This window comes from Agelaius tricolor, unplaced genomic scaffold (genome assembly GCF_023055355.1).
Source record: "Agelaius tricolor isolate 1412-34295 unplaced genomic scaffold, bAgeTri1.0.p SCAF_2, whole genome shotgun sequence".
Classification (NCBI taxonomy): Eukaryota; Metazoa; Chordata; class Aves; order Passeriformes; family Icteridae; genus Agelaius; species Agelaius tricolor.
In genome coordinates this window covers 20,712,037-20,726,047 of record NW_027269262.1, presented here as the reverse complement: position 1 = coordinate 20,726,047, position 14,011 = coordinate 20,712,037, and the positions used below count along the sequence as shown (strand labels likewise).

Sequence of the window (14,011 nt, the reverse complement as noted above, 5' to 3'; positions counted from 1 at the left end):
AACAAAAAGTAGGGAAACCACAAAAGGCAAGATTTTATTACAGTAATTTTTGCCACCCATGAAGCACTACTAACAAATGCCAAAGTCCCATTTTTTTTCCAACATATATTACAGCAGCTTTCTTGAGAAATACCACAGATTTCTCCAATATGCCTACACCAAACTATCTAGAAGCACATCATTGCTCAATACCACTTAAAAAAGATACTTAAAAATACTACTATAAAATGCAAGAATTTCCAAAATGTTGGCATTTATAATGGAGGGAGCTGTTGACTCCCTCACAGGAAGAGAGGCCCTGCAGAGAGACCTAGACGAATCAGAGGGCTGGGCAATCACCAACCATATGAAGTTCAAAAAGGGAAAAGTGCCGGATTCTGCACCTGGGATGGGGCAGCCCTGAATGTATGCGCTAGCTAGGGATGGAGAGATGGGCTGGGTGACCTGGTTGATGGAAAGCTGGATATGAGCCTGCAGTGCCCTGGCAGCCAGGAGGGCCAGCCATGTCCTGAGAGGGATCAGGGACAGCATCACCAGCCAGGCAAGGAACGGATTTTCCTGCTCTGCTCTGCACTAGGGCGGCCTCAGTCTTGAGTCCTGTGCGCAGTTTTGAGTGCCACGCTGTAAGAAAGGTATAAAGCCATCAAGGAGCATCTAAAGGAGGCCACAAAGATGGTGAAGAATCTGGAGGGGAAGCCGTACAAGAAACAGCTGAGGTAACTTGGTCTGTTCAGTCTGGAGAAAGAAGAGTAAGAGGAGACTTCATCACTGTCTACAACTTCCTTCTGAGGGAAAGCAGAGGGGCAGACTCTTCTCTCTGGTGCCCAGTGACGGGACCCAAGGGAATGACGTGGAACTGCGTCACGGGAGTCTAGGCTGGATATCAGGAAGAGGTTCTTCACCCACAGAGTGTTTTGGGCACTGGAACAGGCTCCCCAGGGAAGTGGTCACAGCACCAAGCCTGACACAGATCAAGAAGCATTGGACAATGCTTTCAGGCACATGGTGGGATTCTTGGGGTGTCTTGTGCATGGCTAGGAGTTGTACTTCAATGATTCTTGTGGATCTCTTCCATTTTAGGATATTCTATAATACCAAAGACCCAACCAGCAAATAGTCACTCAAAACCTACAGCTAGGAAAACTCCAGCTGTTTAGAGGACAGCCACAGAAGATTATTCTAAAAAGTTGAAAGGAACTACAAAGCAAAAAAAAAAAAGTTTAATTCAAGCATTTTAAAGCAGTAGCTATCAGACACTGTATCCAACAAGGAGCCCCCTTTGAGGAGCCATCCTGCTAAACCATCTGCTCCTGCTCAGAGCCTGATGCTAGCTCCTCTCCTTCACCTCCCCAGGAGTGCCTGGGGCCATCCCAGCAGCAGTGTGACCCATGATCTGTTGCTGCAGGTGTCTGGGCCTTTGCTGCCTTAAGCCTTTCTTGTCCCTTCAATTCAGCCACTGATTTATGTGCAGCCACTCTTCTTGCCTAACACCTACATGCAGAGTGGGAGGCACATCTCTGTGCTCTTGGACAGTCACAGCTCATACTGCCTACCAAAACCTCTGATGCCTTCCAGCAGGAAAAGAAAAAATAAAAATCCCAGGAAAACAGCAAAGCTTTTGCAGCCTCTCTGACTGCATAAAGCAACAGTTCACTTTTCAAATCAAATGTTTTCAAGCAATATAAAGAAGTGTTTCTGTAAGTGGCACACAATTTCAAGAAATCAAAATTCAGAATTACAGCCTTTATTTGACTGAGTCCATCCAGAAGCACCTGGAACACAATAACTACTGATTCCCTGTCTGAAGGAAAAGGATTCCATGACTCGGTGTTTTCTTTTTTCACTCAGTAAGAATTGGTGAGAACAAGCCACCAGCAAAGGATCACTGGATGCTCATAAGAAAATGCACAGATTTCTGTACCACTTTCTGTCCTCCACCAGCTACTGATGGCATCTCCACCGTAACTGCACGGTACAAAGGCATGCTACTGACAAAGGTGGAACTACACAGTTTAATAAAAGTTTAATACAACTATTTCATCACATTGCAAATAAGATTATTCGTGGGCTTCTGTACAAAAGAAATCTGGGGTATTAACTACTGCACCAGAGTCCTAGTCACTTAAGGTACTGGATCACCAAGGCAAAATGATGGTAGAAATGGTGTGATAGAAACAGAAATTGGGAGTAGAGACTCTTAAAACTAACACAAAACAGAGAGTCAGCCTTTTGCCTTAAGTGTTGTGAAAATGCCAAAATCCCATTTATAATTTGTTAAAGCTTCTCAAATTTGGTGTGCAAATTATTAGAAATGTTATTGTAAGGAGGGAAAAAGGGTCTGCTGCACAAATTACATTTTCTAGCATAGATTTGCTGCGTATCTTTATTCCTTGAGATAGCTTATCAAGTATCACACGGCAGAATCTGACTGGAGTTTCAAGAACAAAGAGCTCACTTCATGGGACACTCCTCCTGGTACACGGTCTGAAAGGCAGCAGGAAATGCCACCCTTCAAAGCCCTGCTGTAAACGCTGCTCTTATTCTCTTCTGGGGAATATACTAATTGATTGGACACACCAAACAAACCTATTCATCGTACCCATCACCAGAAAGCTGTAATGAGGGGATAAGCCCTAATCACAAACCCAGTCTATATTTAATAAGGGGAAGGGATCCAAGAAGACAACCAGCAAAGCAAGAAGTCTGACCTACAGAATGAGCATCTGCTCCTTGTCCTGACGTGAACTCCAGTGTGACTCCTGACGTGACTCGTGTCCCGCCAACTTGGCTCCTTTCTGAAGCAAATAAAAATATAACCTAACCAAGACACAAAGTGGTTTGATCCACTAAAATGGTCAAACAGAAATGATGTCCACTGGCTCTGTAATCAGATGCGTACATTAAACAAAAGGATTTGACTTCTCAAGATAAACAACTTCATAAGAAAAACAATCCCATTCTCTTAACAAATATATTTAACTTAATCTGAGAAAACCTTTCAATGTCACTCTAAACAACAGCAACTAAAATAAGAACAAATAATCCATTTCCGATAATGCTATAAACATCAATACTTTTTTAAAACAACAAATGAACTTCTCTTATCTGCTGTCCCCAAACCCAGGGCCAGTTTGGCTGAATGCAAAAGAGAAGGCCTGAGAACCTTTCAGAGAGATCCTGCACTTCTCTCAGTGAGATCAACAGGCACATGCAGTGCACAACACCAAAACCACACAAGGCTTTGCCAGTAGCACGCCTTTCACAGTTTACATTTCAAGAATCATTTCAAGAACTACAGAAATGTTTTCTCCAGATGCTAGTAAGTTCATCAAAAGTAGTTTTCTAAAGCCTTCTGAAAGTCTGTAAGAGAAAGAGGGCCAGGGGATTTGGGGTGTTAACTGTGATGACAACTTTCAGTAATACTCTGCTTTGTAATTCCAGCTGTGATACTCAGCAACCCTTGAGCCTCAGCCTCTACCTGAGGTTGTGCTACAGGCACAACAATCGATCCTGACTTTGAAACCATGATAGCACACTTGGGCAGCAGGGTGCCACTCTGCCAGCATTACCATGCAAAGAAGTTAAGAACAGAGAACACAACCCAGAAGACCCTCAATAGTTATAATGACAACCCCAGTACAGAGCCAGATGTGCCATGATAAAATGCCCCCAGGTAAACCTGCTCAGTGGGAACATAGTTTTGCCCCCCAGGGGAAAAAAGCAACAACCAAACATTTTCCTCTGCTAAGGTGTCCTTACAGCAATGCCCTTAAGGGCATTCTCCAAAACAAAAGAGACTTGTATTAACACACTCTTGTATCACTGACCTTTAATAAAGGATTATGAATAGTTTCCCAAGAATATATAGGAAAAGGCAATACTAATACATCAAAGGGCAGTTAATCTTTTACTTCCTGAGTCCTCCAACACAGTCCTTCACCCTGTGCATGCCACCAGCCAGGATCCCGAGTGAAGGCACAGCTTGGTCCCTGAATTCTGCTGCTGAGCTACACTCTCTTTCTTCCTCCTTCGTTCATTTGGAACAAACCAGAACCAAACCCACCAAAAATGCCATAGAAACATTTAATCCATCTAAGAGATGGATTAAAAAGAACATTCATTTCTTAAATATTCACCTTAGCTTAACATTAAGTGAAAAGCCCAGCAAGGGCTGCTGCATGATGAAGACAATATACCCTCAAAGAAAAGAGCGTCTGATACCACAAAGCAGGCAACATGCCCCACTGAAACAATGTATGTATCTGCTACAAGGTATTAACATACAAATACAGGAAACCTATTCAACACTAAAGTCTGGCAGGACACTGGACTGTACAGGAGTAAAGTCACTCCTCTAGAAAGTTTTCCTGCAGTATGCCATTAATCCTGGAAGGAGTAAAAGGTGACTGACTCCCATATTCAGGCCCTGCTCCAATATGCTTACATTTACCTACTGGGGACAGGGTCATTTTAACACACAGGAAATCCACCTCAAGGTTTATTTAATTTGAATTTTCAATGCAATTTTAGCAAATCATACAAGTTACCAGTACCTTTCACTTTTGAAGACTTCCTTCCATATACCAGGGTAAACTGCAGTTTTCCTCAAAGCCGTAAAAGGGCTGAAGTGTGCCTTGTTTTTTTCAGTTACTGACTGTGGCTACCCCTTGGTGAAAAAGTACCTAAGCACAACTGCACACTAGGAAAAATTAGAAGGCCTCATATAGAAATTTTATGTTAAACCCGTCTACAGAAGAGCCTACAGAAAACAGAAATGTTAACTTTGGCCAGCAAAACCGAACACACCCCAGTTTCTGCCATGCTTTCAGTGTGAACCAAAATTGTGTCTGTTCCTAGTAACCTATTCAACAGAAAACCCCATATATTATTAAGTTACTCCAGCATCACTCAGGCTTGCAATTTCAATGAAACAGAAAAAAAAAAAAACCCAACTCCTTAAACTTTATACTAAATAAGAAGGCTTTCACAGGCTGGACTGAAAAAAGGTCACTGGGCCCAAAGGAAAACAGCAGCTAAATAGAGAGCAAGTATTTACATTAATGAGTAAAACCAGCACAGGTATGACGCATTTACAGCTGAATCAACTCAGCAGCCTTGCCCAGTCAGTCACTGGTCTGCAATGGGAAAGTGTCCATCCAGTCACAATGCCTACAGAACAAGACCTTGCAGAAAAGCTGCCAGACATCCCTACATTGGCTGTCCTGGCTCAGGGTATCAGGAACAAGCATAAATGATATTTGAACCTGCCTGAGATTACAGTATTAATCACTGGCTTTGCAGAAATGGCCTAGAAGTGGACAGTATATTCTCCCCCAACATCCGCCTTCTTCTTACAGGAACGCTTAGAAATACAAGCAATCTTTACTCATTCCTTCTCTCCTAATGAATCTTTCCCAGTATATTTTCCTAATATAATGCTCATATTTTCCACATAGCAAAGGTGTAGTTTCTTCTTCAGCATAGATATAGTTTACTTCACAAGGCAGATCTGGAGCAGAGTCAATATCAGTTCCCATTCTGAATCCAAACTTGAAAAGTTCTGCATTTATAAGAATGGGGTGTTTGAGCTACTTAAGAGACTTCTTAAGAAAAGGATAATCCACTTAACCTTTCTTAATCAGGGGGCTGTCCAGAAGAAAGTTACATTACAGTAAATATGGCCAGTGGATAATGCTCATATTTCAGACATAGGACATCTCAGAAAATCCTAAAATAATTGGAGAAAAAAAAGAGCCACTATGCAAAATTTGAACCAATAATACCTAAACCCGGTAATTTACCATTAGCTATGGTCCCAACACCAAATCATCCTCATTTATGCCTCACTAATGGTTTAAAATGTCACATAATGATAAATATCTGGAAAAACCAAGAGAAACAAGAATGCCTAAGCCATGACCCTCTGATACAAGCCTGAAGTCATAATTAATCAAACAAGTTTTGAGGTCACATCCCAAAACTTGTAAAGTTGTCACAATTAGTGACTTAAGGCTGATAATTCTTTTTTTTTTGCCCCCTCAGCAAAAGTCTTAATTCAGAGTGACTTTTACCTCCTGCCCTTCTACCCGTACTCCACCCAAAACTATGTTCCTGGCTCTGACCACATCTGGAGACAGTGATTCACTAAGGAAAAATACTGGCCCTGCAGCCAAAAAGGTTGGTGAGATCAAACTACCCAGAGGACACGCTTCCCTTCAGCGCTGCCACTGCACTGCACTCAACCCGCCGGATGCTCCAGGGGTGGAGCTGCTGCTCCTGCTCTTGGCTGGAAGCTGCTGCACCTTCCACTGGGTCTGCACCCATCCAAGAGACACAAAAAGGCATTTGTCTTGCTAGAATTTTTTTTAGAAGTACCACCAATATTAACAATCCATATTGAAAGGAAAGAAAAGAAGGAGGCACATTATTCACTCGCTAGGGGTTGATTGGCACAGTGACACTGTATATAGATATTGACACATATGCTCCAGCACACAGAGCCACAGACCTACCAGTTTTCCTTCAGCGATTTTCTAAAGTCAAAAACCAGATTCATGAGACTATAATGGTCTTACCACACTGAAAATGAAGATCCTGCTGAAATCACCAGAACAGAAGCCTATTGTGTACAACCATGCATAATTATTGATAAGGGGGCCCAAACTTTTGCTTCCATCTTTTGAGGCACACTGGGGAAACAAGAGCACTGAAAGGCTGCAAGGTATCTCAGGTTACTCATTGGACCAGTGCTCTAAACTCCCCACATGACACTGAAAGCTCAAGCTACCCTTCCTTTCTGCTTCCTCTCTCCCCCAAAGTGGTCCTCTCCTGCCATCACAGAATCATGGAAAAAAATACGGAACATTTCTAATAAAAGCCTATGCCACTTGGCCTCAAAAATAAGTTGGGACTAGCCATGATTTCAAGCACTATTCCCTTTTACCAGCCAGCAAGCTGTGTGACAGCTCTGAAACAAACAAAACAAAACGAAACGAAAAAAAAAGCAAAAAAAAACCCCAAAAAAACCAAAAAAACTACTGAAGAGGTTCACAATGGTCAGTATCATCCATACACAGTACTCATCAAATGAAAACATGTATAAGGAACATCTTCTTAGAGCAAACAGCTTACAGACAAAGTGCTAATACAAGCATACAATTAGGGAAAAGACCAAAAAAAAAAAAGTTAACATTTCAGTGAGGTGTCACCAGAATGTAAAAAAAAGTCCAGACTCAGAAGCAGCCAAGTCTTCTGTAACAGTGGGTTTCACAGCTTTTCTTTAGTTGGAGACTGACTGAACATACCAAAAAACCACAAGCAGACCCTGCAGAATGTAGAGCCTCCATTGCCAACTTGAAAACTTACGTATTTTACAGCTTTAAGAGAATTCTTGTGTCATTTTACAATATGTGCAGTGCCAACAGGGTTGCTAGGCTCCAGCCCAGCCATGATAATGTTTCAGTTGCACAAATTTGTCTTATGAAAGGCACATGTGAATATCAGTGGTGGGCAGTAACCATTACATGATACTGATGAGCTGAATGTAATTTCCAACTTGGAGCAATAAACCTGAAAAAAACTTCATCTTTCTGACCTGATAAGGTAAGCCCCCTTGAAACATCTTCTATTCAAAACACGGTGCTCTCTAATTAACCTAAAAATAACTCTAGACAAAACAACCATCAGCTTTCAAGAAAACCTATATATGAGAAGTCAGAGCTCAGAAAATTCAGAGAACATAGCCAATGTCAACAACCAAAAGAGACACTCTTTCTGCTTGGCATACTTTGGCACTCAGAAGGTCTCCAGAAACACCTTTATGCCATCACTCACGGGTTTTGCCCCACCAGAATAAAGGACGACTTAGCTGGTGTAAGCTACACAGTTTATACCAATACTAAAAGCTGGAACATCAGACCCATTCTTGTGTTACTATCAAAACACTTGTAAATGAAAACTGGGGAGACTTCAAAGGTCATCCCAAACATATACACTGTGCTGCACAGCATAGCCAGAATCCATGTATTGCAATGCAGGTATTTATTTGCATCACCAGGTTTTCTCATTAGGTGAATAACCTTGGTGGTGCCAAGGCCACCTGTCTGCAGGAGATGATGAACCCCTCAAAGGACTCAGTGCTGTGAGACTGTGATCTGCCAAATGTTGCAACAGGAGAGCATCAAGAAAAAGCTTGCTGCAAGCTGCTGAATTAAGAGCTTCCAGGTTCAAGCAGATACCTTCCTGAAGCTAAATTTTTGTCCCATATCCTTCCCACAGAGGGAGGTTCAACACTTGCTCCTTCAGAATAGATGCTGGAAGCCCTCTCCTTAAAACAAAGTACACAGGCAAGTATGTGCAACTGTGGAGAGAAGAAATTAAGGAAACCATTCTGAACTCCAGGTACCAGTGGTAATACTAAAAATAAAAGCATGGTAGGCACAGAGTATCTGCTGTGCCTCAAAGGACACTGGGAGGGTCCCCACAGTTCCAAATAAACTTCTGGGCAGTGTTAGATAAACATCAGCAGGACCTCTATGACAGTGATCCTTTATAGTGGTCTCCTTCAACATCATCTACCCAGACATGCTACACAGAAGGCAGGACGCACAGTTGTTCTCCTCCCTTCTCCTCAGTTTCCACAGTTGCAAGGTTAGGAGGAATTCTTTTAAGGTTGGCAGCAGATAAACCCAAACAATCCCTGCAGCCACCACTATACACACTGTGCTGCAAGTTAGCTCCCCAGAAGCTGAGCACCAGCTTGGAGGACAGGTTTGCACATGATGACCTACAGAAGTTTTTCCCAACCTCAAGCCCTTTCTGACCCCCACTGGGTCAGCAAATGCCACACTTCTTCTGTGACAAGGACAGCAACCAGAGTTCAGTGCAACATCCCATGCGTATTGGTCAAAGTGACTGCCATGGAAGAGGAAGAAGATAAACCTGACTTCTGCATCCTCTTCCCCTGCTGCTCTGATAAGCCCTGCTTGGGAACTTGAGATGCTGAAGGGGCAGTTTGAGCTCCCCTCTCCTTGTCTGCCTCATCTGGAAATTACTTTCTTCCTTCCCTCATGGCATACATCCCCTCTTAGCAGGGATGCATTCTCACTGGAAAAAAGTCTGACCTCAGCTACCACAGGAGCCTGTTCCCTTGAGAACACTCAGGCTGTTGGTAAAACATATGGGAACAATTTTTTCAGGCTGTTTTAAGCAATGCAGCCAAATGGCTCTATTGCACATACCCATTAAGGATTTCTACAGGTTTTAATACTTTAGATAAGAAAATATGACTACAAAAACAAAAAAAAAATTAAAATTCTACCTCCAACCTTCTTTTAAAGACTGTAAGGTAGCATAGACCAATCAACAGCCTTTAAAAAAGCATCACAAAACACTTTTCGTCTGTACTTAGAATGCAACTTTGTTATTATGTTTATAATATACCTTGCAGCAATTAGAACATGTTGGTGAGTTAGTTACAGGATAAACTTTTCCAGCCTAATTCTTTACTTAGAGCCATGGCTTGTTTTTAAATTGGTCGAGCTAGAAAATTGGGACAGGGATGGAAATCAAGGCTTCCCAGGAGACAAGTGCAACCACTTGTTGTCCTTTAACAATAAAAGCTAAGAATACTAAGAAAGAGTAAAGAAAGGAAATTGATCTGCAAGAGGGAGAAATCAAGGAGCTGCTAAGTCACAAATGATGGCAGTGTCAGATGATTGGCACGAGCCTGGCATTATCCCACACCTCACTTGAGGCAGCAAGTCCCAACAGGACTACATCCCTTGTGATGCACCTCCTGCTCTCCAGAGGTGTCTCACTCAGTTGCCTCATTTTGTTCCAGTAAGCATCACCCTCTACTGAGGCATGTTATATTTAGCATCTGGCAATGGAAAAATATGGGAGAAATAATAATGCAGGGTTTTTGGTTTTTTTCCTATTAACACCATTAAGCTGTACAATATTTCCTGCAACACCCAGACTGAAGACAATTCTGCCTCCAGTGTAGTCAACAGGAGCTTCTTGATAATGCTGAGGAACGACCCCTCTGAAGTGCCAGTATTTACTCTTCCCACTATCAGCTTTTCTCCCAAAATATAATCATATCAGCAGGCTTATATCACTGACAAAGACGAGCAGAGCACACTGGGCTTTTCACCTGTGCCTTTCATCCAGCTTCCTCCTTCTTCCTCACACTGTAACTTATTTTAACGAGAACAGTAATTCCCTTAGATAAGTCAGCAAATATTTTTGTGAAGAGCAGCTGCAGGATGTCTGCCTCACACAAATTAAATTACCTAGTGGCTCAATCCAGTGCCTTCAACAGACATTCTTCTGTGGTAGCTGGGTCAGACTCAGTGCATTTCTGCTATTGTGCCTCATGCTCTCTATTTTCCATTTACATATGCTCCACTCCAGAGCAAGGGAAGGAAAATGTTTATACTTGTGGGTGGGACTTTGGATGCAGATTAAAGTCAAGGTGCTATATTTACTGATCTTTTAAAGTAATATCTGCATGTTGAAAGGGAGTCAAAGTTCTTAAGAAGGATCAAAGTCCACATGAAGCAACCACAGATTAACATAAATATATGCTGAAATGCTAACACAGACTGGCAAAATTTACTTGTGTTTTCCCTGGAGCAAGTAATTTTGCCTAATAGGGGAGTCAAAACCATGAAAACTCTTCTTCACCTTTATGTAGGGCACACTGCAGTACTTTGTGTTGGGGCGAATGACTCTTCAGACTAATTTTGCAAGGCTAAGTTAATGCTACCATATTGCTCATGGCTTACAAGCTTTTGAAAGGTGAGGGCTACATCCTCTAAAGAAAAAAAAGAAAGAAAAGAAACTTAACTCAGACTTCATCAAAGCTAATCCTGCATTTCTTCCTTCTTATTGCAGTTGACAGAACTTTTGTTGTCTGACAAATGAAAAGCCAACAAGCAATAAAGTGTATGACCTTCTTTTATTTGACTAATTACTATTTCAGTAAACAGATCACCTATTTTTCTTGTGGAAGCATCAACGGCAGCACCAAGAACACGAGGGATGTTGTTTCATGAGGGCAAAGGACAGTTTTGCAGATTAATCACAACCCTGTAAAACAGATGCCTGGCCTGTATTTACAACCCCGACAGTGCAACTGCTTTGGCAAGAGGTGCAATTAAAGCAAGTGTGCAGGCAGTCACCAGAAGTCACAACCCAGTCACGGGCTTTGCCAGCAAACTACAGGCACAACAGAGAAGACATTGATCCTGCACACTTTGTGTTCATAAGGCGGGATAAACGGATCCAGTAGAATATTGTTGTACAAAATTCAGCTAGCTTGGACCAGAAGAGCACCCAGGTTCTGAGTTTTATCAAATATCCTAAGACAGTAGCAAAGCACCCTTGATTTGGTTTCCTCACCCGACATACTGAAGTTGTCAAGATCCACAAGACCACGGTAAAGCTCAAACGACTTTCAGGAATGCAGCCTCCCTCCTTTTCATTTTGTATAAAAGATTTCTTCTGTACTTAATAACACAAACTCAACGAACAAACCTTTAAAAAAAGGTGCCCAGCGGCAGCCCTGCCTCTGAAACCTTCAGCGTTTGAAGCCTCTGGTGCCCGTGAGGGCGGACAAGGCGGTCTCCCCGGCTTTCACACAGGGAACCCCCGAGGAGGGACTCCCCGCTCCCACCCAGGCACGGCTTCAGGGGCAGCAGGAAGCGGGGCAGGCTCCGCACCGGCGCCCCGGCTGCCCGCGTCCCGCGGGGGAGCTGCCGCCGGTGGGCGCGGGGCTGGGGGGCAGCGCGGCGGCACCGGAGCCTCCCTCCATGCCCCGCCGCTCTAATGAGCCCCAGTGAGCAGCACCGCTGCAGCTCGGCGGCTCCGAGTTCCGCCCCGGCCACAGCCACAGAGGCCGGGAATTTGTGGGAATTTGGGGGGCGCAGCTCCCTCCCTCCCTCTCCGCCAGCCTCCCGCTGCCCGGGCTCTGCTCCCGTGAGCACCCTGCAAACCGAACTACTCGAGGGAACAAACACTTTCCGTGAGCCTCCCGCCGCTCTGCTGCCGGTATCCTGCCCGACAAAAGCGACCCCACGCTGCAGAAGGAGTAGGAGGAGGATCCATCCCACCGGCCCGCGCTCACCTCCGCCAAGAAGTTGTCCATGGTGGCCCCTCGGCCCGCCCGCGGGTGCGCAGCGTCGGGCACCAGCCGCGCACCATGTGCCGCTGTCGTCCGGCCCGGCCCGGCTCGGCTCGGCTCGCCCCACCGAGCCGCCTCAGCCGCCGCGCCGCTCCATCGCGCCCCAGCGCCGGCAGCAGCCCGCAGCCTTTGTCCGCCCGCCCCCTCAGCGCCGCTCGGCCGGGCGGTCCCGGCAGCGCATAGCCGCCGCGGGGAGCCGGCAGCGGGGCTGACGCCGAGCAGGAGGAGGAGGAGGACAAGGAAAGCTCCCGCCGCCGCACGCTCCTGCCCGGGGCCGCCCCCGTCCCGTCCAGGCGGGGCAGGAGCAGAGGCGGAGCCGGGGCCGCGCTGCTCCCTGCGCCGCGCTCGGCCGCGCCCCGCCCCGCCCCGGCCCGGCCGGAGTGCGGGCAGCGCCCCCCGGGCTCCGCGCTCGGCCCGGCCCGGCCCGGCCAAGGTGGCTGCTGCCCCCGGTCCTGGGGACGCGTGCCCAGCTGCTCAGGGCGCGGAAAGCCGCGTTGGAATGCGGAGTGAAAGGAGAGCGGGGACTGGAAGGGGAGCGGAGGCTCGCCCCCATCTGGGGGTGGCTCCGCTCCCGTGCCCTACAGCGCACGGCAGTGCAAAGCTCCGCCGTCCGGACAGAGGTGCTGCCGGAGGTGGTTAAAGAATACGTACCTGCAGGGTTCTGCTGCGGACAGGCAGCCCTTCGGTAAACGTGTAGCAAACTTGTGTAGGAGCTCTCCTCAGCCTCATCCGTGTTCCTTTGCTAAACACATCTTGCAGCAGCCGCTCACTGAGACATCACTACAAATGAAAATAGCCCTCCTTTATATAGTTTTCCAGTCCTTTACATTTCTGCAAAGCACATTTAAAGTGCTCAGGTTTTGGAGACGTATCTTGTTAATAATTTTGTGCTGACCCTGTAGTAGCTAACAGCCCAAGAAACACAGCAAAGGAGTATCAAATCTTGCGAATACTGGTCTATTTCTTTCACACTGCAGAAAGAAATGTACCAAAAGATAAGTCACAGCCATAAAGAAAAAAGCAAATACTCTATTCTGCTTTTATGTCACAGGCAGAACCCTAATAATGGTTTGGGAGCTTAAGTTTGTGAGCAGACATAAGGGAGACCAGCCCTTGATAGTAGAAATAATCATGAATCTTCAACTCTCATTTTTTAAGGTGTCATGGCCAACACATAGAGCACAAGCACCACGAAAAAAACCAAGTTTAAGATTAGATACACAACACAAGGAAAAACTTTCTAGTTTCACCTTTATGTCAAAAAAACCACTTTTATCTGAATAAGGAGGAGAGCAGGTAAAAGATGTTTGGCTTTGAGATAGGTCGTGTTCAAAATGGGGTTGTGCTGGTCTTGGAGATTCATCCGTGAAAACTGATGTGCTGTCAAGGTTAGCACTGGGACAGACCAACAGAAGAGGGACTTTCTGCCAAACAAGAACCTACATGGGTGCTGTGGCTGCCTGTCCTATCACACAGAAACAAGGTGGGGGGAAGTTTTCAGGCAGAGAGCAACTGCCTTGGACATGGCCAGCTCCTAGAGACCAGCAGCTCTCCCCAGCTCACCCTTCCCATGGCCAGTGACAGTGGCTTGTGGCAGAAAGAGCAGAAACACTTAGCAGCTTGCTTGTAGCACAGCACAGAGTCCCTTGGGCAGCATCCCTGCTGCAGCTTGCCAAGCCCAGCTGGGAGATATCCTGCTGGACACCCTGCAGCACCCTGGGGGCTGCTGGGGGATCACTCCTCTTGTCACCCCCCTACCATCTACTCCAAGGTAAACAGGTTGTACCTTCCTACAGTTGCTCTGAAACTCAAGATTTGCAAAGG

The 14,011-nt window shown here is 45.4% G+C and overlaps 1 protein-coding gene across 1 annotated transcript in view; it reads right to left on the bottom strand.

Moving 5' to 3' along the window:
• MYO10 (myosin X) overlaps positions 1-12,467 on the bottom strand; it is a 163,440-nt gene extending 150,973 nt beyond the window's left edge. Inside the window, exon 1 of the mRNA XM_071453951.1 lies at positions 12,131-12,467. Coding sequence (XP_071310052.1) covers positions 12,131-12,151 — 21 coding nt within the window. The 5' untranslated portion in view covers positions 12,152-12,467. The remainder of the gene's footprint in view (positions 1-12,130) is intronic.
• Between the last annotated feature and the right edge of the window lie 1,544 nt (positions 12,468-14,011).